At 42.2% G+C, this 24014-nt stretch overlaps 1 protein-coding gene and 1 non-coding gene across 2 annotated transcripts in view; one reads left to right on the top strand and one right to left on the bottom strand.

The window, feature by feature from the left end:
* LOC139234616 (scavenger receptor cysteine-rich domain-containing protein DMBT1-like) overlaps positions 1-24014 on the bottom strand; it is a 52416-nt gene that overhangs the window by 18304 nt on the left and 10098 nt on the right. The window contains exons 2-5 of the mRNA XM_070865303.1: positions 10812-10844; positions 10239-10413; positions 9731-10048; positions 7242-7496 (exon numbers count right to left, since the gene is read on the bottom strand). Of these exons, the coding sequence (XP_070721404.1) occupies positions 7242-7496; positions 9731-10048; positions 10239-10413; positions 10812-10844 (781 nt within the window). The remainder of the gene's footprint in view (positions 1-7241; positions 7497-9730; positions 10049-10238; positions 10414-10811; positions 10845-24014) is intronic.
* Positions 19169-19242, top strand: trnan-guu (transfer RNA asparagine (anticodon GUU)). The gene has a single exon. It is a non-coding gene; the product is annotated as a tRNA-Asn (tRNA).

Genomic DNA, 24014 nt, shown 5'->3' on the forward strand with positions numbered 1-24014 from the left:
TCCCAGGTGTTTCGCAGCTGGAGCGACCACGTGTGCGGGAGGTGTCTCCGGCTGCACCAACTCGAGTTGTGTGTTTTGGAGCTTGGCGGCAACTGCGGTGCATCCGCGAGAGAGAGAGCAACGTGGATAGCACATCACATTTCTAGACGCGGTCACTCCACAGCTTATGAGTGTGCAGGCAGAGAGGGAGCGGGTGACCGCCGGACAGAAGAGCAAGACTAAGTAGTTTGTGCAGGAGTCCCCCGAGTCCATCTCACTCTCGAACCGGCATTCTGTTCTAAGTACTGGTGGGGGTGATGATGGCTCTGCGGATTGCAGTCAGAGTCAAATCCATAGCACCATGGGTGGCTCAGCTGCACAGGGCCAGGGGGGGGGGGGGGGGTTGCTACCACAGACGAAACTCCAGGATGGTATGTTGTCTCCCTGGTGCCAGGGTCAATGATGTCACCAAGCAGCTGCAGAGAATTCTAGGGGAAGAGGGTGAAGAGCCAGAGGTCGTGGTCCACATCGGTATCAATTAAATAGGTAGAAAGAAGGATGAGGTCCTGCAGGCAGAGTTTAGGGAGCTAGGAGAGAGATTAAAATGCAAGACCTCAAAAAGGTAGTAATCTCCGGATTTTTCCCACTGCCACAAGCAAGTGAGTACAGAAATAGGAGGATAGAGCAGATGAATACGTGGCTGGAGAGATGGTGCAGGCGGGAGGGCTTTAGTTTCCAAAGGCATTGGGACCGCTTCTGGGGGGAGGTTGGACCAGTACCAGCCAGACGGGTTGCACCTCAACACAGCAGGGACCAATATCCTCGCGGGGGTCGGCGGGGGTGAGGTTTGCTAGTACTGTTGGGGAGGGTTTAAAACTAGCTTGGCAGGGGGATGGGAACCTGAAAATCGATTCAGTAGGGAGGGGAGTAAAGCGGAAATTAGCAAGCAAAAATAAAGAAAGTGAGTTTGAAGGAGAGAGAGGAAACAAACAGGAAAAAAAAAAAGGTAAAAAAAAAAACTGAGACACTTTATCTAAAAGCACGTAGCATTTGTAACAAAATAGATGAGTTGGCGGCTCAAATTGAGACAAACGGGTATGATCTGATACCCATTGCAGAGATGTGGATGCAAGGTGACCAGGACTGTTAAATACATATTCAGGGTTATTTCACAATACGGAAATACAGACAGAAAGGAAAAGGAAGTGGGGTAGATCTATTGATAAAGGATGGAATTACTGCAGTAGTAAGAAACGATATTGGCTCAAATGATAAGGGTGGTGAAACAGTTTGGGTGGAGATAAGGAACAATATGGGGAAAAGAATTACTGGTGGGTGTAGTCTATAGGCCCCCCAACAATAGCAGCTCTGTTGGTCAGAGCACAAACCAAGAAATAGAGGGGGGTTGTAAAAAGGGAACAGCAATAATCATGGGTGATTTTAACCTCCATATTGATTGGACAAATCAATTTCATCAGGGTAGCCTTGAGGAGGAGTTCATAGAGTGCTTAAGGGACGGGTTCCTTGAACAGTATGTAACGGAACCAACCAGGGGGCAGGCTATCTTAGATCTGGTCCTGTGTAATGAGACAGGATTAATAAACAATCTCCGAGTAAAGGATCCTCTAGGAATGAGTGATCATAGTATGATTGAATTTCAAATTCAGATGGAGGGTGAGAAAGTTGGATCTCTAACCAACTTAAATAAAGGAGACCATGAAGGTATGAGTGCAGAGTTGGGTAAAATGGACTGGGAAAATAGATTAAAGTGTAGGACGGTTCATGAACAGCAGTGTACATTTAAGGAGATATTTCACAACTCTCAAGAAAAATATATTCGAGTGAGGAGGAAAGGGTGTAAGATAAAAGATAGTCATCCATGGCCAACCAAAGAAATAAAGGACAGTATCCAATTCAAAACAAGGGCTACAAAGTGGCCAAAACTATGGGAGGACAGGAGACTTGGAAGCTTTTAAAAGCCAGCAAAGAACGACTAAAAAAATGATTAAGAAAGGGAAGATAGCCGATGAAAGTAACCTAGCACAAAATATAAAAACAGATAGCAAGAGTTTGTATAGGTATATAAAAAGGAAAATAGTGGCTAAATTAAATGTTGGCCCCTTTGAGGACGAGACTGGGGAACTAGTAATGGGGAACATGGAGATGGCAGAAACTCTGAACAAATAATTTGTATCAGTCTTTATGGTAGAGCACAGCAACAACTAACAATATTCCAACAGTGGATAATCAAGGGGCTACGGCGGGGCATAGGCAGGAGGAGGAACTTAACACAATCACAATCACTTGGGAGGTGGTACTCAGTAAGATGATGGGATTAAAGGCAGATAAATCCCCTGGACTCGATGGCTTGCATTCTAGGGTCCTTAAGAGAATTAGCGGCAGAGATTGTGGATGCATTACTTGTAATTTACCAAAATTCTCTGGATTCTGGGGAGGTCTCAGCACATTGGAAGACTGCCCCTATTTAAAAAAGGCAGCAGACAAAAAGCAGACAACTATAGACCAGTTAGCCTAACATCTATGGTTGCAAAATTGTAGGAATCCATCATTAAAGAAGCAGTAGCAGGACATTTGGATAAGCAAAATTCGTTCAGGCAAAGTCAGCATGGATTTATGAAGGGGAAGTCACATTTAACAAATTTGCTAGAGTTCTTTGAGGATGTAACGAACAGGGTGGATAAAGGGGAACCAGTGGGTGTGTTGTATTTGGACTTGCAGAAGGCATTTGACAAGGTGCCACATAAAGGTTACTGCACAAGATTAAAGTTCACGGGGTTGGGGGTAATATATTAGCATGGATAGAGGATTGGCTAACAAACAAAAATCAGAGAGTCGGGATAAATGGATCAACTGGGCTTGTATTCACTGGAGTTTAGAAGAATGAGAGGGGATCTCATAGAAACATATAAAACACTGACGGGACTGGTTAGATGTGGGAAGAATGTTCCCGATGTTGGGGAAGTCCAGAACCAAGGGACAGAGTCCAAGGATAAGGGGTAAGCCATTTCGGACCGAGATGAGGAGAAACTTCTTCACTCAGAGAGTTATTAACATGTGGAGTTCACTAATGCAGAGTTGTTGATGCCAGTTCGTTGGATATATTCAAGAGGGAGTTAGATACGTCCCTTACGGCTAACAGGATCAAGGGGTATGGAGAGAAAGCAGGAAAGTGGTACTGAGGTGATGACCAGCCATGATCTTATTGCATGGTCGTGTAGGCTCGAAGGGCTGAATGGCCTACTCCTGCGCTTATTTTCTATGTTTATGTTTCATTCTCTGGTTGGCAACCAGTACCTAGTGGGGTGCCGCAGGGATCAGTGCTGGGACCCCAACCATTTACAATCTATATTAACGACTTGGAAGAAGGGACTGAGTGTAACATAGCCAAGTTTGCTGATGATACAAAGATGGGAGGAAAAGCAATGTGTGAGGACACAAAAAATCTGCAAAAGGACATAGACAGGCTAACTGAGTAGGCGAGAATTTGGCAGATGGAGTTTCATGATGGAAAGTGTGAGGTCATGCATGTTGCCAGAAAAAAAATCAAAGAGCAAGTTATTATTTAAATGGTGAAAGGTTGCAAAGTGCCGCAGTGCACCGGGACCTGGGGTATTTGTGCATTAAACACAAAAGGATAGTATGCAGGTACAGCAAATGATCAGGAAGGCCAATGGTATCTTGGCCTTTATTGCAAAGGGGAATGGAGTGTGGAGTATCAAAGCAGGGAAGTCTTGCTACAGCTATACTAGGTATTGGTGAGGCCATATCTGGAATACTGCGTGCAGTTTTGGTTTCCATATTTACGAAAGGATATACTTGCAGTTCAGAGAAGGTTCACTAGGTTGATTCCGGTGATGAGGACGTTGACTTATGGAGGAAATGTTGAGTAATTTGGGCCTCTACTCTTTGGCGATCAGAAGAATGAGGTGATCTTACCGAAACATATAAGATTATGAGGGGGCTTGACAAGGTGGATGCAGAGAGGATGTATCCACTGATGGAGAAAGACTAGAGCTAGAGGGCATGATCTTAGAATAAGGGGCCGTCCATTTAAAAACAGAGATGAGGAGGAATTTCTTCTTTGAGGGTTGTAAATCTGTGGAATTTGCTGCCTCATGGAGCTGTGGAATCTGCGGCATTGAATAAATTTAAGATAGAAATAGACAGTTTCTTGACTGATAAGGTGATAAGGCGTTATGGGCAGCGGGCGGTGAAGTGGAGCTGAGTCAATGATCAGATCAGCCACGATCTTATTGAATGGTGGAGCAGCCTCGAGGGGCCGTATGGCCTACTCCTGTCCCCATTTCTTATGTTCTTATGTAACAAGTTCATGTAGGCTTTCATTGATTGACCGATATTATTTCAAATGTAAATGCATTTTGTTGCAGATTATTGGGTTCGAAATTGCTCCTCTTGGCGACGTCCGTTTGCACGTCCGCAGGAGGCTAATGGGGTGTGGAATACTTTGCCAGTGTGGGGTTACCGGCTCCCGCAAAATTGCCCAATAGATTGCAGAGGCCCCACGGACTATTGTGCACCAGGTGATAGTCATCCCAGTAAGTGGCATGCACCGACACTTGTCCAACCCACGGCGGATATGCCCCACGCTCCACGATGCTGGTGCAAGTGGGTGTCAGTGCCAGCCTCGTGGGTCATGAAGCGTGCCGACATCCACTCGCGGGCAGACGTTAAAGGGGAGGTCACAAATGCCATGGTCCACCAGCTTGGCGGTTTTGCCGATTCATTGGTCCGCTCGAATTCATGTCCCCTTGTGTGGTCCAGGCTGCTATTGTGCAGCGCGGTACTCAGTTTTTATTTCGCAGCCCAGGTACCACGATGCCCTTCTGGCCCAGTGGAGACAATCAGACGTCGTTCAGAGTGGCAATGCTCCCTTGGTGCGGGGGGGCATTAAAACTCAGTCTTCCCTTTTGTGGAGAAAATAGCCCCAACATGTTCAATATTTCCTGATAGTTATAACCTCTCAGTTCTGATATCATTCTATTTCATCTTTTTCGCATATTCTCTCATGCGTCTATCATTTTATAATGAGACCAGACCTGTTCACCGTACTCCAAGTGTGGTCTAACCAAAGGTCTATACAATTTTGACATATCTTCTCTGTTTTCAGTTAGAGCCCTCCAGACATGAACCACCGTGCTTTGTTTGCTCTTTAAAGGCATTATTATCCTGCGTCGCCACTTTTATAGATTAATGTATCTTTATGTCCAGATCCCACTGTTCATTATCAGTTAGACACTTATTTTCTAAGGGGTATGTGGTGGTCTTATTCTTCCTACCAAAATGTACTACCTCACACTTATCTATTTTGAATTAGATGTGTCAATTACTCGCACATTATAGAAGTTTCTTAACGTATTGCTGTATTTAGTCACAGTCCTCTTCCATATGAACTACAACTCATAATTTTGTGTAATCTGCAAATTTTGATATTGTAATTTTATTTACCTAGTTCAAATCATTTATGTAAAAGATGAACAAAACTGGTCCCAGCACCGATTCATCTGGAACGCCTCTTCCACCATTTGTCTATAACCCCGACCCTCTGTTTTCTTATTTATAACCAGCTTACTGTTCATATATAATTAAACATCAATCAATTTAGCTGTATAGTTTTCCGTTGCACAGGGTTATACATTGAATGTTAAATAGAACAAAATAATCAAACACTGCAGGTTATTCCTGCTCCATTACTGGAATGTGAGGTAGACATTAAACATTAATAAATAATCAAACTCTGAGGGGTTTAATACTCCTTTCATGGGATACAAGAAGAGTAACAATTATTTAATATATGATTTTAGAGCTCTTGTAGCGGAATTTGAGATGGGTTAAATATATTAAAACAGTCAAATGTTGCTGCCTTTCTACTGCTCCTTTTAATGGAAGTGAGATGGTTTTAAAATAACAAAATGATCAAACCTTGCTGGTTTCCTGCTTTTTCTAAATGGTGCAGATGTTTTTCCTGATCCGTTGCCAGAATGGGGGCTGTTTATTAAGTACAGATAACGGTACAGTGATTATGTGTGACGGCTCAAATGTTTTCACTCTATCTTTGTTGCAGTTAAATTGAATGTTTAATTTGCTATCTTGAAATGCTCGGCATTGATCACTGTCCCGGTCACAGAAATCAGGTTCTGGGCCGGGCAACCTTGTAATATCTCTGAGCTTTAGTCGGTGAGTAGTGTTCACTGGTTCAGACGTTGTATAATTAGAAAAGAACAGAGACTCCTGAAACAATTAGACTGTTGTAGAAAATATATGAATGAAAGGAGAGCACATTTAATTAAAGATAAACTCAAGTCTGCTTCTGGAGTAAATGGAATGAACGGAGGTCATTGTTGTAGTGTAGAAAACCATGAAGTTTAATATACAATGGAATCAAGTAATTCCCCAAGTGCAAAAATATCAATCAACCTAGCCAAGATCAGTATTGTCCAATTATATTACAGGAATTGGTTACTCAGTATCGTTAACAACGCCACTTACATGTATTATTCTCACGTTCATTTCTAACATTATAATTTTAATTAGAGCGTGAGGTGAGAACACAATTATCCGCTGGAGCAGTAACTGCCCACTCAACAGTTGGTGCATGAAAACCCAGAACCAAATAATCAAATGTGCAGGTTTGTCACCCAGTCAATAGCTGGCACAGTGAAATCTGCGACGATGGAAGAAACAGTGAAAACCCACTCAACAAGTGATACCGTGAGAGCCCAGACAAGAGGACATATAATGAAAGGCCAGTCAATAGGAGATACTATTAGAGCCTATTGAACAAGAGTTACTATAATAGTCCAGCCAACAGTAGCTTTACTGAAAGGCACTGAGACCACTCAGCACAAGGTGCAAAAATAGCAAGCGCTGTGAGAGACGGCTCAGCAGTAGGGGAGCAAATGCTCTGAAACTGCGCTATTCTTTGCACCGGTCAAGCCATTTTACTTTGCAGGTGGGAGTGATTGAACATGTCGTTTCTCAATCACGTTTTGCTAACCTATCAGCACGCAGTGTCGAATCAAAGTAACAGGATTGAAAATTAGCAACAAACTACTGATTGGATAAACCAGCCAATTTCACTCGAAAGTGAAGAAATGTAATACTAAACCCTGTTTGACACCCTCCCCTTCATCAAGCAGAACATGTGAATGTTTCTAATCTGTCACTATTTATCTAGATGTGGCCGCACTGTAATCGATATGTTCACAAAGAATAATTTGTACCTGAACAGATGACTCCAACATCCCGCTGGTGTCCGCAGCCTGCTGGACCAATTACAGGCCCTGACCCTTCTCCAAAGTGAGCATCAAGCGGCGCTGCTGCACCTGAGCCACAGCCCAGCTCGTTACAAACAGCTTCCGCGTTCGCTAAGTCCCAGGATCGATCGCCGCAAACTGTCCTCCAGATTCCATTCCCATAAATCTCCAGTCTCCCCGCACAGGGACTGCTTCCATTCACCAGTCTGGGCTTAGCGCTTCCTGGGAATAATATTAAATAAACAGTGAGCATTGTAAGGCGATTTATCTTAAAATGTGGTCAGAGATCCAGTTATCTTATCAATAATCTGATTGCCCTGTTGAATTACAGTCAGGTCAGAGACATCGTAAACACTGGGATCACATTGTTTAAACATGTTAGAGGAAGTATTGATGTTATCAAATAAGGCTTTTGACAAGATCCCACACGAGAAATTAGTGTGCAAAATTAAAGCACATGGTATTGGGGTAATGTATTGACGTGGATAGAGAACTGATTGGCAGATAGGAAGCAGAGAATCGGGATAAACAGGTCCTTTTCAGAACGGCAGGCAGTGACTAGTGGGGTGCCACAGGGTTCAGTGCTTGGACCCCAGCTCTTTACAATATACATCAATGATTTAGATTAAGGAATTGAGTGTAATATCTCATAGTTTGCAGATAACACTAAGCTGATTGGCGGTGTGAGCTGTGAGGAGGATGCTAAGAGGCTGCAGGATGATTTGCACAGGTTAGGTGAGTGTGCAAATGCATAGCAGATACAGTATAATGTGAATAAATGTGAGGCTGTCCATTTTGGGGGCAAAAACAAAGTCATAATATTATCTGAATGGCGACAGATTAGGAAAAGGGGACCTGGGTGCCATGGTGCATCAGTCATTGAAAGTTAACATACAGGTACAGCAGGCAGTGAAGGCGGCAAATGGCATGTTGGCCTTCATAGCTAGGGGATTTGAGTATCGGAGCAGGGAGGTTTTACTGCAGTTCTACAGGGCCTTGGTGAGGCCTCACCTGGAATATTGTGTTCAGTTTTAGTCTCCTAATCTGAGAAAGGACATTCTTGCTATTGAGGGAGTGCAGTGAAGGTTCACCAGACTGATTCCTGGGATGGCAGGACTGACATATGTGGAGAGATTGAATCGACTGGGCCTGTATTAACTGGAGTTTAGAAGAATTAGAGGGGATCTCATAGAAACATAAAATTCTGATAGGATTGGACAAGTTAGAGGCAGGAAGAATGTTCCTGATACTTGGGAAGTCCAGAACCATGGGTCACAGTCTAAGGATAAGGGTAAGCCATTTAGGACCAAGATGAGGAGAAACTTCTTCACTCAGAGTTGTTAACCTGTGGAATTCTCTATCGCAGAGTTGTTGAGGCCAATTCGTTAGATATATTCAAGAGGGAGTTAGATATGGCCCTTGCAGCTAAAGGGATCAAGGGGTATGGAGAGAAAGCAGGAAAGGGATACAGAGGTGAATAATCAGCCATGATCTTATTGAATGGTGGTGCAGGCTCGAAGGGCCGAATGGCCTACTTCTATACGTATGTTCTATGTTTCTGACTTATCGCTGTGTATCTTATGAATGTTCTTTTAGATAGCACCTTTTATTGTGGTTTTCATTTGAACGTTTAAAATGTAACCAGGAACTTGCAACATAATCTGCAGGAGATGGTCAAATGTGAATTAATTTAAATCAAAATGCTTGTGTCACAAACGAGCGGGTGTCGAATTATTGTGGGAAGGTTAGGCGTTTAAGTCACTCACACAGACGGATCGTTAAGAATATGAGCTTCAACTGAATCGTGAGACATGAAGTAATCAGATACGGCAAATGCAAGGGGGAGCTGCAAATGCACCAGGTTTCTCTGATCCTGTACATACATACATTTATTTATTCTTACTGGTTGGGAGAATTGTTCCAAAGTAGTACATCGGTGAATTGAACCTCCATCAACAAGACTCAATCCGGTCTTTTTTGTGAAACATCCATTTTGTGCGCAGCAAGTTCCCACAACCAGAAAATGAAGTAAATAGCTCATTGGTAAATCTCAGATCTGACATCAAGCGATGAGCGCAAGCGCAGAGCCGGGCTCACGGCGCATGCCCGGTAGCTGTCGGGTTGAGAATGTGACATTTCCAGCGGTTCCGCTCATTCACTGCGGCTTTGGACAAATCTCAATGGGAACTTGTTCTGTCTGCATTGTAAATGTGCCGCGTGTCAGGTGATTACTGCTCTCGGTGGGGGGGGATGTGTATTACATATAATAATATAGTGATGTTACCACAAGACAAAGTGATCCTAATAATAATATAAACATTAATAATAAGCGGACAATGCAGGAATTATAAACTCTCACTTTCCGGAGACGGACAGTCGCAGATAATTTTATATCCGCTTTTTTCCGGAAACCACCAAACGCGGCGGGAGATGAGAGACAGGAGAAAGATGTTTACCTGAGCAGATGACGCCGGCATCCCTGGAGTGTGACCAGCGATGGTGACCCCATGGGATATCTGACTCACACTCCCGCAGAGCGGCCTCGGTCCCGCCGCACCGAACATGTGACGTCACAATGGGTCCGGACCCTTCCCCAAAGTGAGCCCCGCCCGGTGCTGACAGCGCGGCCCGGCAGCCCAGCTCCCGACACACAACAGCGGCGTCCCGCAGGTCCCAGAGAAAATCATACACAGTCCCCCACTGTCCCCTGTAGTGAATCTCCAGTCTCCCAGCGCACGGGCCGCCGCCATTCACCAGTCTCAGCTTCACCGGCTCTGTAAAATATCAGAAATAACATCAAGCGGTTGCAGTGTATTAAAGCCGCAGTCTCCCAGCGCGCGGACCGCCCCCATTCACCGGGCAAATAGGACCATGTGAGGAATCAGTGGGAACATCAGACTGTGCCCAGACCCCGAATAAAACCCGGAGTAAACACTAAACATGGCAAAATGGAGAGGAACATACCAATTAACGGTGTAAACGAGCAGGGAACCCGGAGACCGCGGGAAGTTCCCAGCACCAGAGCGGCTCCCACGGGGACGGGGTGAGGAATTGGCGCGGAATATATTGCAGCCGCCACACCTCGGGAGATGGGCGTGGCTGCAATGGTCAGCTGTCCATCATGCTCAGTACCGATTGGCCGAAAATAACGCGAGCCCAGAGCAGGTCAGGATTGGAAGACATTGCCCCCACCCCCGGAGCCAATAGAGAAAGAGGCGGGGCCTGGTGGTTATGTGATCTCTATGCGAGCACCGATTGGTGAGGTGGAAAGTGAGCCGCCCTTTGGGACAGCAGTGTCAGTGGAGCGGGACCTTCACTCGCTGCCCTGCAGGGACCCCGTTTATTATCATTCTGCATAACGGCAGCAGCCGCCTCTCAGCTTCAATTAAAGATCTTTAGTAACGGACCGCGGGAGGCTCCTTTCTCTTCTGAGGTTAATCGGTGATGAAAAAGGCCCTGAGATTGTCCAGCCTTAATATTCAATGGGATGGATTAGAGCAGAGAGATACCAGATAATGTGAATATAAAGGCGATTACCTGACCGGTTAGCTTGACTGTTCCCAGATCTGCCTGAAATGAGACATTGAGAATCAGAGTTCGCTGGGACAAGAAATGAATGAAACTGTCGGAAAGAAAAGTCACAAATACAATGAACTGTGTGGTCCCAGAACACTATCACCACATTAAATATAAGAACCATCTTTTCAGAGCAATTAGGGTGGGGAATAAACTCCGGCCTGATCATAAGAAGATAAGAAATAGGAGCAGGAGTAGGCCATACGGCCCCTTGATCCTGCTCCGCCATTTAACATGATCATGGCTGATGGGATCATGGACCCAGGTCCACTTCCCTGCCCGCTCCCCATAACCCCTTATTTCCTTATCGTTTAAGACTGTCTATTTATGTCCTAAATTTATTCAATGTGCCAACTTCCACAGTTCTCTGAGGCAGCGAATTCCACAGATTCACAACTCTCTGAGAGAAGAACTTTCTCCTCATCTCAGTTTTAAACGGGTGGCCCCTTATTCTAATATTATGCCCTCTAGTTTCAGTCTCCCCTATCAGGGAAACATCCACTCTTCACCTTGTCAAGCCCCCTCATAATCTTATATGTTTTGCTAAGATCACCTCTCATTCTTCTGAATTCATAAGAACATAAGAATTAGGAACATGATTAGGCCATCCAGCTCCTCGAGCCTGCTCCGCCATTCAACAAGATCATGGCTGATCTGGCCATGGACTCAGCTCCACTTACCCGCCCGCTCCCCATAACCCTTAATTCCCTTATTGGTTAAAAATCTATCTGTGATTTGAATACATTCAATGAGCTAGCCTCAACTGCTTCCAATGCGCAGAGGCCCAACCTACTCAATCTTTCCTCATACGTCTACCCCTTCATCTCCGGAATCAACCTTGTTTAGCTTCTCTAAACTGCCTGCAAAGCAAGCATATCCTTTCATAAATATGGAAACCAAAACTGCACGCAGTATTCCAGGTGTGGCCTTACCAATACTGATGACACTGTACAACTGTAGCAAGACTTCCTTGCTTTTATACTCCATCCCCTTTGCAATAAAGGCCAAGATTCCATTGGCCTTCCTGGTCACTTGCTGTACCTGCATACTAACCTATTGCGTTTCATGCACAAGTACCCACAGGTCCCGCTGTACTGTAGCACTTTGCAATTTTTCTCCATTTAAATAATAACTTGCTCTTTTATTTTGTTCGGCCAAAGTGCATGATCTCACACTTTCCAACATTATACTCCATCTGCCAAATTTTTGCCCACTCATTTAGCCTGTCTATGTCCTTTTGCAGATTTTTGTGTCCTCCTCACACATTGCTTTTCCTTCCATCTTTGTACCATCAGCAAACTTGGTTCTACCAAGCCATTAATATAGATAGTAGATAGTTAGGGTCCCAGCACTGATCCCTGCAGCACCCCACTGGTTACTGATTGCCAACCCGAGAATGAACCATTTATCCCAACTCTTTGTTTTCTGTTCATTAGCCAATCCTTCATCCATGCTAATATATTACCCCCAACCCCGTGAACTTTTATCTTGTGCAGTAACCTTTTATGTGACACCTTGTCAAATGCCTCCTGGAAGTCCAAATACACCACATCCACTGGTTTCCTTTATCTACGCTGTTCATTACATCCTCAAAGAATTCCAGCCAATTTGTCAAACATGACTTCCCCTTCATAAATCCATGCTGATACTGCCTGACCGAATTTTGCTTTTCCAAATGTCCTGCTACTGCTTCTTTAATAATGGACTCCAACAATTTCCCAACCACAGATCGCATCGTCTATCCCTGACCCCAGAATAATTAACAATCAATCTACAACCGCGACTCGCATGGTCCTCCATTCGTCAAGTTTTTCTCATATTATCAGGGATAACTGCTCAGATTTGTCCTTTTTCAGTCGGTAATGTTTTCCCATTTATTTACACGATTCCTCATAGCTGAGAATCCCTCCAGTACTCAGGACGAGAACTAAAATGTGAGAATTTAGTGATATTCTGTGCCGCGAATTTAACTTCCTGAATTGGATGCAAAGCCAGGAACTTTCCAGTTCGTTGAATTTGACTACAGGGCTGATTTAAGGGTTTAAAAATACAGTCAATGCAGAGTGCTTATATGGACATTCTTATCATTACAGATTATTAGGTGTGGCAAGAATCAAAATATTATTTTACATGAATATTTCAGGTCGGATTTGAACAGCTTTCACATTTAAATGAGTTCCTGTTCGATTTAGGAAGCAAATAATTTTTAAACACATTAATTATAGGTTAACACCTCCAGTAAAACACCAGAGGGAGCCCACATCAAACAATCCAGACTGAGCTTTAAACGCAATACCAGTAATTTCAACACAATATCTCCATATCGCTTAACGGTTGCCTGAATAAACGTTACCTCGGTAAGAAATACCAAATACACACCGAATATTTACAAGAGCAGAATAAATGTCTCTGATCGCTATCTGCCGAAGATAAATATACAATTCAGGATTTGTTACACAAAGCGACTACAGCATGGAGCGTGCGGAAGGAGATTGGGAAACAAGTCCCGATATCTCATTAAACAATACATCGCACTACATAAAATTATGGAGCATGTAGAAACAGACTCAGAAGCATGAATTATTATTTGGCATGGTACATATGAATATATAAATCAGAATGCTTAATTTAACATAAAAAGTCATTGTTTTGACGATCGTCGGTAGCTGAACAAAATACCCCGACAGCAAATCCGCGAGAAATTTAGGATGTTTCAAGAGCATCACTGTTTGGAGAGTGTACTTGATAAGAGTGATATTAATAAGTGAAGCAATAGAAGTTCAAACTCTAGCTAATATTTAAATTTACAACATTTTTAATCCTTTGGAACACTCTAAAGCTGAACAAACTATTTAAAATATTTTAATTCCATTCTTTGTCTCATATGGGGGTCAGACAGCACTTCTACTGAGAACTACTGGGAAAAGAAATCGGGCTGTGGGATCACTCGGCAGTATGTGCAGCTTTGACTGGTGTTCTACACCCAGTGAGCGAAATTAACCTCCGGGCTCCGAGACCTTCTATTCTAACCGTGACCGCGCTCTACTTCCAACAGGCTCGGTTTAAAACCCCGACTGGAATATCAGCTCCTGTCTGTCTCGTTTGTACGACAGCCGCAGGGAGCAAAATAAAATAAACTGGCGCAGCAGTTGTGTTCGATTTAGGTTTTAAATCTAAATGCGACACAAATCTCCTTTGAAAATCAAAGTCTTAATCAGATGTCGTTCCCTATTTGAAGTTGATTGCATTTAAAATCAGACAAAGAATCCAAAATATAAACGAAATGAAATTTTTACAAATTAAATAAACAATTTGAATAGTGACTTCATACGATCCCAATGAATGACAAATTTGAATAAAATATACCCGTTTTCTGTAAATTGATTCTGATCAGCGCGCGGTTTGTGAAAATGAAATGTTTTCACTCCGTTCTACACTTTGCATAAAATGTTCTTTAAATTAACTATAAAAACAGCATTTTAGTATCCAGTTAGTTTTATAACATAAAATAAAGTAAATAACTGTGAAATATATCTCATTAAACGAATAATGTATTTGATGAATGTGTGAGAACCAGGATTTTAATTGATATAGATTAATAACTATAACCAAACACAAACTGGAAACATTGAGAAACTGAATGGAGTCATCGACCCTGACAAACTCAGCCAAAAATCTATCGAGCATTTGAAAGAAGTTAGAGAAACAAATCCCCATACTACATGAATAATATAAAACATGGAGAATGTGGAAGGAGATTTTGAAACGGTCATCATTACATAAGAAAAATAAGAAATAGGAGCAGGAGTAGGCCATTTTGCCCTCGAGCCTGTTCCGCCATTCAATAAGATCAGGGCTGATCTGATCATGGACTCAGTTCCACTTCCATGTCGGATGCCCATAACCCTTAACTCCCTTATCGCTGTAAAATCTGTCCAGCTCGTCTTAAATATATTCAATTACCCAAACTCCACATCTCTCTGGGGCAGGGAATTCCACAGACTCACAACCCTCTGGGAGAAGAAATTTCTGCTTATCTCAGTTTTAAATGGATGGCCCTTTATTCTATGTCGCCGAGTTTTATTTTCCCATGAGTGGAAATATCCTCTCTGCATTCACCTTGTCAAGCCCCCTCATTATCTTATAGGATTCAAAAAGATCACCTCTCATTCTTCTGAACTCCAATGTGTATAGGCCCAACCTACTCAACCTATTCTCATAAGTCAACTCACTCATCTCCGGAATCATCCTAGCGAACCTTCTCTGTACAGGCTGCATTGCCAGTGTATCCTTCCTCAAATGTGGAGGCAAAAACTGTACTCAGTGCTCCTGGTGTGATCTCACCAATACCCTGTACAGGTGTAGCAGCACTTCTCTGCAATTATACTCTATCCCCCTTGCAATAAAGGCCAACATTCAATTTGCCTTCCTGATTAGTGCTGTATCTGCACACTAACTTTTTCTGTTCCATGCACAAGGACCCCCAGGTCTTTCTATACTGCCGCATTTTGCAATTCTTCCCCATTTAAATTATAATTTGCTTTTCTATGATTTCTGCCAAAGTGGATAACCTCACATTTTCCCACATTATACTCCATCTGCCAAATTGTTGCCCACTCACTTAGCTTGTCTATATCCCTTTGCATATTTTGTGTGTCCTCCTAACAATTTGCTTTCCCGCCTATCTTTGTATCATCAGCAAACTTGGCTACATTACACTCAGTCCCTTCATCAAAGTCATTAATATAAATTGTAAATAGTTGAGGACCCAGCACCGATCCCTGCGGCAGCCTACTGGTCACTATTTGACAACGCAAAATTACCCATTTATCCCGACTCTCTGTTTTCTGTTAGTTAACCAATCCTCTATCCATGCTAATATCTTACCCCCAACTCCGTGATCTTTTATCTTGTGCAGTAACCTCTAAATAACCTCTAACTGAAAATAATTTCAGTTAAAAATTAATAATTTTGAAGAACTTCACTTACTGAACAACAATACGCACAACGCAAATCCCCCAGAGATTTTGGAACTTCCAGTAACATCATTTTTGGAGAGTGTAATTATCAATAATTATAGTAAAAATTAATTCAGTTGAAACAATATGGGTTTCACCTCTAATTAATCTGTATCTGAATGTTTTTAGAGTATTTCTCCAACAGTCTAAACTTGAACCAACTATATAGATATTTTACTTCATTTCTCTGTATCACACTTCGGTCAGAGAGCACAAGACCTGAGAAATATCGGTCACAGTAATATGTGTGCGGGATCAGTCGGCAGTGGGTGCAGCTTTGTCTGGTGTTCTGCACTCAGTGAGTCCATTTCAGTTTGACGCAATTCTCAACTGGGAATGTTAAGTAAGTGTTAATAAGATGTAAAATAATACAAACACATTCACTGTCGATGACAGAAATTGAGAAATAATTTCCTATTTGTAATTGATGGAATATAAAGTGAAACAAATTACCCAAATTATGTATTAAAAGAGAATTCTGGAAATGGCAAAATTTATTTGAGTATTCACTTCATAAATCCCAATGGATGAGAAATTTGAATAACATATACCATTTTCCTGTAAATTGATATTGAAAAGCGCACGATTGATGAAAATGATTCAGGGAGTACTGTACCGTTCATGTTTTTTTTCTCAGTTCTACGATTTGCAGAAAATGGCCATTAAATTAGCTACATAAATTGGATTTTAGTATCCAATCAGTTTTGTTAAATACGAGACGATTATTCACGTAAATATATTTCCCTCAATACATAAAGTAATCATGCTGGAATATTTCCAAGTACGTGAACCAGTTTTGTTGACAGAAATTAATAAATATAAAGAAACACACAGCGGGAACTAAGCAGAGTCATCGAACGACATTTTCAGCAAAAAATATCGACCAAATGGAAGGAGCTGGAGAAACATGCTCCGTAATCTCATTAACCATACATGACATTGTATAAAATGTGTGGAATGTGGAAGGTGATTGCGAAAACGTAATTCTTACAATAAACTGTACTTATATCTGCATGAAATAAGAATTAGGAGTGGGAGTAGTCCATATGGCCCCACAAGCCTGCTCCCTCATTGAATACGATCATGGGTGATCTTCGATCTCAACTCCACTTTCCCGCCCCATCCCCATAGCCCTTGATTCCTCTCGAGTCCAAAAATCTATCGATTTCAGCCTTGAATACATTCAAGGACTTAACATCCACAATCCGTTGTGTAGAGAATTTCAAGGATTCACAACCCCGAGTGAAGAAATTCCTCCTAATCTACGTTCTAAATGTCCGACCCTTTATCCAACATAAGAACATAGAATTTGGAGCAGGTGTAGGCCATGTGGCAGTTCAAGCCTACTCCATCACTCAATAAGACTATGGCTGATCTGATCTTGGCCTCAGCTCCACTTCCATAACTCCCTTATCGTTCAAAAATCTATCGAACACCATCTTAAAATAATAGAAATATTAATTTAATATTAAAATTCATTATTTTGAAGATCATCAGTCAACAATACTCATACAACAGATTCCCCAAAATTTAGTAAATTTGAGTCACATAATTTTTGAGCGTGTACTTCAAAATAATTATATTAATAATTATTGCTAATTGAAACAATATTGGGTCCACCTCTGGTCAATGTTTTATTATAAAATATTTGTAGATATTGTCCAGCACTCCAATGCTGAACAAACTATTTATTTTAGTTCTATTCTCTGTCTCACACAAGGGTCAGAAATCAATTCTAATGAGTAATACCTGTGACAGAAATGTCGGTGTGGGTTCAGTCGGCAGTAGGTGCGGATTTGACGGGTGTTCTACACTCAGTGTTTTAACTTACACCCAGGCTCCGATACACTATAAGAAGTTCATGAATTTAAAATAAAACAAACCAAAATATGGTTTAAAAGCAACTCGTACGTATTACGTTACCCAGTTCAATATTCAGTTAGTATGATTGCCTTTCAGTTTCTATGTTTAAACCGAACTCGGACACAAATACCGCGGCAGTGTTGATTTATTTTGCCCCTGCGCTTTGTGTACAGACATTTGAATAAAATAAGCCCGTTTGCTGTAAATTGATTGTGATCAGCACGCCGTTTGTGAAAATGTGTCGAGGATTAATATACATCTCCTGTTTTTTCTGTTCTATGAATTGCAGAAAATGTTCTTTAAATTATACACAAAACAGGATTTTTGTAAAATAAAATCAGTTTTGTAAAATAAAATGATTAAACAAATGATGTATCTGATAACAGTGCGGGAACGTGCGCATGTCAGTAAACCAGCATTAGTTATTGATCGAGATTAATAAATATAATCAAACACACTCTGTAAACAGTGAGAAACTGAACGGAGTCATCGGCCGAAAACCTCAGCAAAAAATATCGAGCAGGTGGAAGGAGACGGAGAAATACGTCCCGGTATCTTATGACATTGTATAACATGTCTGAGCGTGTGGAAAGAGTTAAAGAAACAAGTCCCAATGCCTCATTAAATTCTACCTGACTCCATATCAATGTATGGGGCATGTCTCAGGAGACCGAGAAAAATTCATTATTATATGGCACGGTGTATATACCTGTGACAGGGACTGTAGCTCTCGTATTGGACTGTTCAGCAACCTAAGGACTTATTTTAAGAGTGGAAGCAAGTCTTCCTCGATTCCGAAGGACTGCCTATGATGATAATGATGATGTATATAAATGTGTCAATTAGAAAACTTAATTTGATATAATTTTGAAGTTAATCTCTAACTAAAAAACAACACTCACATAGCAAGATCCAAAAGGTTTAGGAACTGAGAGTGGCCTGTAACTGAAGTTGCTCAGGGACACACAGGTATAGAGAAGCTGTCTCACTAATAACCCGAGTAAGCAGGAAGAGTCACCCAGAAACTTAGATGAATTAAGGCTGCCCGGGGACAATGAATAGCGGGAGAAGGAGGACGCACCAAGGGTATAAAGGAGAAAGCTTCATTTAAAAATGCTAGTCTTGTCTTTCATTTTCTATGTTTATCCCGAACTCGGACACAAATACCGCGGCAGTTTTGATTTTTTTGTCCCCCGCGTTTCTTGTGCAGACATAGCAGACTGAGGTTAAAATTTGAATCCAATTATTTTAACAGATCCGAGTAAAATTAAAGCGCGTTCACTGTTAGAACAGAGTGTATCACAGTCTGGGGTGTAAGCTAACTCACTGAGTCTAGAACACCAGCTGCACCTGCCGCCGACTGAATAGTTCAAATCCTACAACAGCAGCTGGGAGAATTTAAATTCAGTTCATTAAATAAATGTGGATTGTTTAGCTGTCTCTGTGGCGCAATCGGTTAGCGTGTTTGGCTGTTAACTGAAAGGTTGGTGGTTCGAGCCCATCCAGGGACGTTAATTCTAGACATTGAAAGTGTGACCCACCAACTCCTAAAGTTCAATTCATCACAGTTTTCAAAAAAAAAATCCACACACACAGAAAGAAACGGAAAACAATCACCGACCGAAAAACGCAGCAAGTGGAAGGAGAGTGAGGAACAAGTCCCGATATCAGATTAAATACGACATGGCATTATGTACAAAGTATGGGCATGTGGAAGGAGATTGAGCAAGCTTAACAATTGCATGCCTCAATAAAGGTATGAAATAAAAAACTTAATTTGATATCAAATGGTCATAATTTTGAAGATATTCACTAACCACTAATTAAACAACAACACAGAAACAGCAAATTCGCCAAAGTTTTCGGACATTTTATTAACATCATTATATGGAGAGTGTATTTAATAATAATTCTGCAAATGATGAATGCTAATTGAAACAATATTGATTCCACCAGTGGTGAATATGTTATTATGCAATATTGATTAACCTTATCCAACATTCTAATGCTCAATGAACTATATAAAGTAGTTCAGTTCACTTTATCACACGCGGGTTAGACAGCATTTCTACTGAGAAATACCTGTGACAGAAATGTGTGTGTGGATTCAATAAACAGTCGGTGCAGCATTGACTGGTGTTCTATACTGACTGGGTTAACTTACACCCCAGACTCCGATACACTCTATTCTAAAAGCGACGGCGCTCTATTTCCAGCATTCTCAGTTTAAATAATCCGGTTAGCATTTCAACTCAAGCCAGCTCTGTCTGTACAAGAGGAGCAGGGGACACAATGAAACAAAACTGTCTCGGTATTTGTGTTCGATTTTGGTTTTAAATGTAAGATTGATACAATTCTCAACTTCAAAGATGTAAAAGTGTTTGAACGCGTTCAATGACTCCAACAAAAATGGCGAATTAATTGCCGATTTGAATTTTATGAAACTTAAAATGAACCAAACAACCCGTAATATGTATTACATTAAACTTCTACAAATTAAATACACAATTTCAATATTAACTTCATACGATCCCAGTGAATGACAAATTTGAATAAAATATACCAGTTTTCTATAAATTAACCGCACGCTTCGATACTCTTTATTCTATCAGTGAACGCGTTCGACTTCTAACTGACTCATTAAAAAAAATCCGGTAAGATTTTCAGTCTGCTCTGTCTATACAAGAGCCTCAGGTGGAAGGCGATGGAGGAGCCAGTCCCGAAACCTCATAAAACTCTACATGACACTGTTAAACCAAACAGCTTTTACTTTCCACACCTCAATGTGTTCACAGTAAATTCCAATAATTGTATAAACGAGGTACATGTTTTAATAATAATAAGCGTATCTATAAATAACCGAATACTTTCAATGATCAATAACTCACAGTTCAGAAGCTGCAGTAGAAACAGGGTCAGTAAGGACCGCAGCATCGTCCCGGGAGCCGGTTACAGGATGGGACCTGAACATGAACCGAGCGCTGTTCCCAGATACCGAGCTCTCCCGCCAGCAAATTCTGACACCCAGACTGAACTGGGAGTTAATTCTTTGACACAAATTTGCACAGAAACCAGTGTTTCCTTCCAAACAACCAATAGATTTGAAAGATATGAACCGTGAATTACAGTTTGGTAAAATACACCAATGAGAAGGACCTTTCCCATTAATATATGCAACGAGCCCAGGCTCCATCCAACGCCTTCACTTTAGAGGCCAATGACCTGTAAGAGTCTGAAATGGAAATGAGTCACCGACATTGCATCTGGATCTTAGAATCAGAGAATCAGAGAATATTACAGCACAGACTTAGGCCTATCGGTCCAATATGCTGCGTCGGTTCTTTGAATCAGCTGTCCCACATTCCTAAAAAATATTTTACGGATACCCTTTATGTTACATGCTAACTTTTTCTCATACTTTCTCTGTGCATTTCTTATATTGTTTTCACAAATACCCTCGGCACTCTTTCAATTTGGCCTGGTTTTCGATTGTATTCTTCACCTCACATTTGTCATGAACCTCTGTTTTCTGTTTCATTTTAATCTGCGCTTCCTTCGTCATTCAGGGAGCTCAAGCTTTGGACATCCCATCTTTCCTCGTTATGGGTATATGCTTAGTTTGTACACGAACGATCTCTGCTTTGAAGGCCTGCCGTTGTTATTTTCTGACCAATCTTTTTTAAGTCCACCTGTGCTAGATAGCTTCCAAATTACTGGGATTGGCTCGTTTCATCACTGATGTTTCTTTTTCCCTTTTAAAATCAAATTAAACCAAGTTATATTATTATCACTATTACCCAGATTTCTCCGGCTGAAACATGCGCAATTGCCATATTTCACTCGACCGGGTTAGATCCTGCACTGTTACATTCCTCGTTCTGCTAGAAACCTATCGATTAGGAAAGTTCTGCTTTCGGAATTCTTCACCCTCCTTGCCCTTTAGTAAGTTTTTCCCAGTCTATATTAGGGTAATTGAAATCCCCCATCATCACTGCTCTATTATTTTTAAATTTCACTGACTTTTGCCTCCAGATTTGCTCCTCAATCTTCTACTCACATTTGAGATCTATATTAAACACCCAGTAATGTAACAGCACCTTTTATGTTCCTTAACTCGTCTGAAATAGATTCGGTCTTTCAACCATCTAGTACATCGTCCCTCTGTAGAACATTAATATTATCCTTGATCAATATTGCACATCCATCCTTTCCTTTCCCCTTCCCTATCCCTCATTGATACATGTTAGCCAGGAATGATTAGTTCCTATTTTTGCCAATGGTTAAGCTAGATCTCCGTTATTGCCATTTTATACCATAACCCCATGTGGCAACTTGCGCCTGCTAGTCGGTTTTGCATTTTAACTACCTTTACCTCTGCTCTTATTACACGATTCTTTGTTCTGTTGCTGTTTGTTACTCCTAGTTTTCTATGCACATTGTTTCTCTTCTGTAGGGGAGGACGAAAACCCCTCATTTTACCCAGAAGGAAAAGAGCTGTGGGATCTGTCTGTGCTGCAGCAGGCCAGTGTCCTGGAGGAACAGGAAACCCAGAACCAGATGTGGATTGAAACCGAGACGGTGTGGCCTTGGCAGGGCAGTGATTGGATGGGGGAGGACACCAGAGGCCCAAAGGTGGGACAGAGTCAGCCTAAAGCAAGGGACTCCAGGCCAATGGGAGTGCCCTTACTTGAAAACTCGGGACTGACTCATCACCGATACCGGGCTATGGTCTCCCCCACGTTTACACTATGGAGGGATATTATGCAGGCCTTAAGAAAACTAGGGAACCCAAAACAAATCGAGGGCCTACACAATGACTACAGGAGGCCCACACCCTTCCAACCCAATTAACACCTTCTCAATCCTTGATTCGGTTAACATCAGGGATGGCCAGTGGAAAACCCCCCGCGAAATCCAACACAGCTGCATTTTTCAAAAATCATAAGCCCACCAATGGGAAGGATTTATTTCAGCACGAAAGTCTGGCTGGATAACTGGATATAAGAAGAGGTTTCTGCCCCGACAAGTTGTTCCGTTCTCGTGTTCCAGCAAGCAGTCAGCCTTTCGACACAGAAGGAAGACCAGTGACACCAAAGCCAGAAGAAGCAAACCACCATCCCGAGACGGCATCAGTTCAGCCTCCTTTCGCTACTGGAGACTGAACCTTTTCTTTTTTACTCAAGGATCTTCCCTTAAGAGCTGGTCTCAAGTAGATCCACAGCAACAACAAGACACAACAACAACCAAGTTTCTAAGAAAAATCACAACGGAAAAAGTACGTTCAAGATCCTGAAGATAACAAAAGGAGAACCCCAAAACCACGTTTTGACCTGGAAAGACTGTAAAGGCTGTGGTGAGTATAATCTCTGGTGACCAGAACTCCCAACTCAGTTAGGTCAGGAAGGTGGGAGGTTGGGCATTGCACTGCTGTTAAACTTGTGCAAAAATGTTCATTGTGTCCGTTTAGTGGGATTTAGGGAGATTGTTTTGTTGGTGTATTGCTGTTTGTTGAGATACACCTTGTCAAATAAAGTAGAAGCTTCAAGTTCCTCTCGGGATTGCCTCATTCCAGTTTTGTTGTATTACATCTCCTGATCATGACCCTTGTGTCAGAACAGTGAAAGGGAAGCCAGGAGCGCCTCGGAAACACTCAACTATGTGCCACAGGCTAGGGAAGAAAGCGGTTAGGAGTGTTTGACACTCACAGGTGCCTCGCAGGCTAGGCATAAGCTGTGGGGGCGCACGAGTCTCAAAACCCCCTTCATAAGCTGTGGACACAGTCTCTCCAGGAGTGCTCTTGCAGCACTCAGGGTATCTCACCGGCCAGGCATAAGCTGTGAGGGCAGAAGACCAGAGAGAGACACCCAAGGCACAACACTCCCCAAAACCCCTTACAGAACATGGTGACCGTGTTAGGACACAAGCAAACAAAAGATGTTAATATAACAGATGAGGTGATAAGAGAGGAAACTAAAATGGAGGAGAGAATTTCCTCCTACATTTTTGGCAAGGTGAAACTCAGCAAACCTTGGGTGCAAGCCCTCACACGGGCAGAGCGCCCAGTGGATGCTGCTGCTCAGTGGACAGCAGGGAAGGACCACAAACGCAGGGTGGAAAAGGCCATCTGGCTTATCTGCCTCACCCGCCAAGTCCAAAAGCTCGACCAGCGGGTGAAGGACTTGGAACAGAGTCTTCAGACATCAGAGGAGCTCTCTGCTATCCGGCTGCAGTTAGGGACAACCTGCTGGCCGAATTAGCTGAGGAGCAGCAAAGGAAGAGGCAG

This window comes from Pristiophorus japonicus, chromosome 22 (assembly GCF_044704955.1).
Source record: "Pristiophorus japonicus isolate sPriJap1 chromosome 22, sPriJap1.hap1, whole genome shotgun sequence".
Classification (NCBI taxonomy): Eukaryota; Metazoa; Chordata; class Chondrichthyes; family Pristiophoridae; genus Pristiophorus; species Pristiophorus japonicus.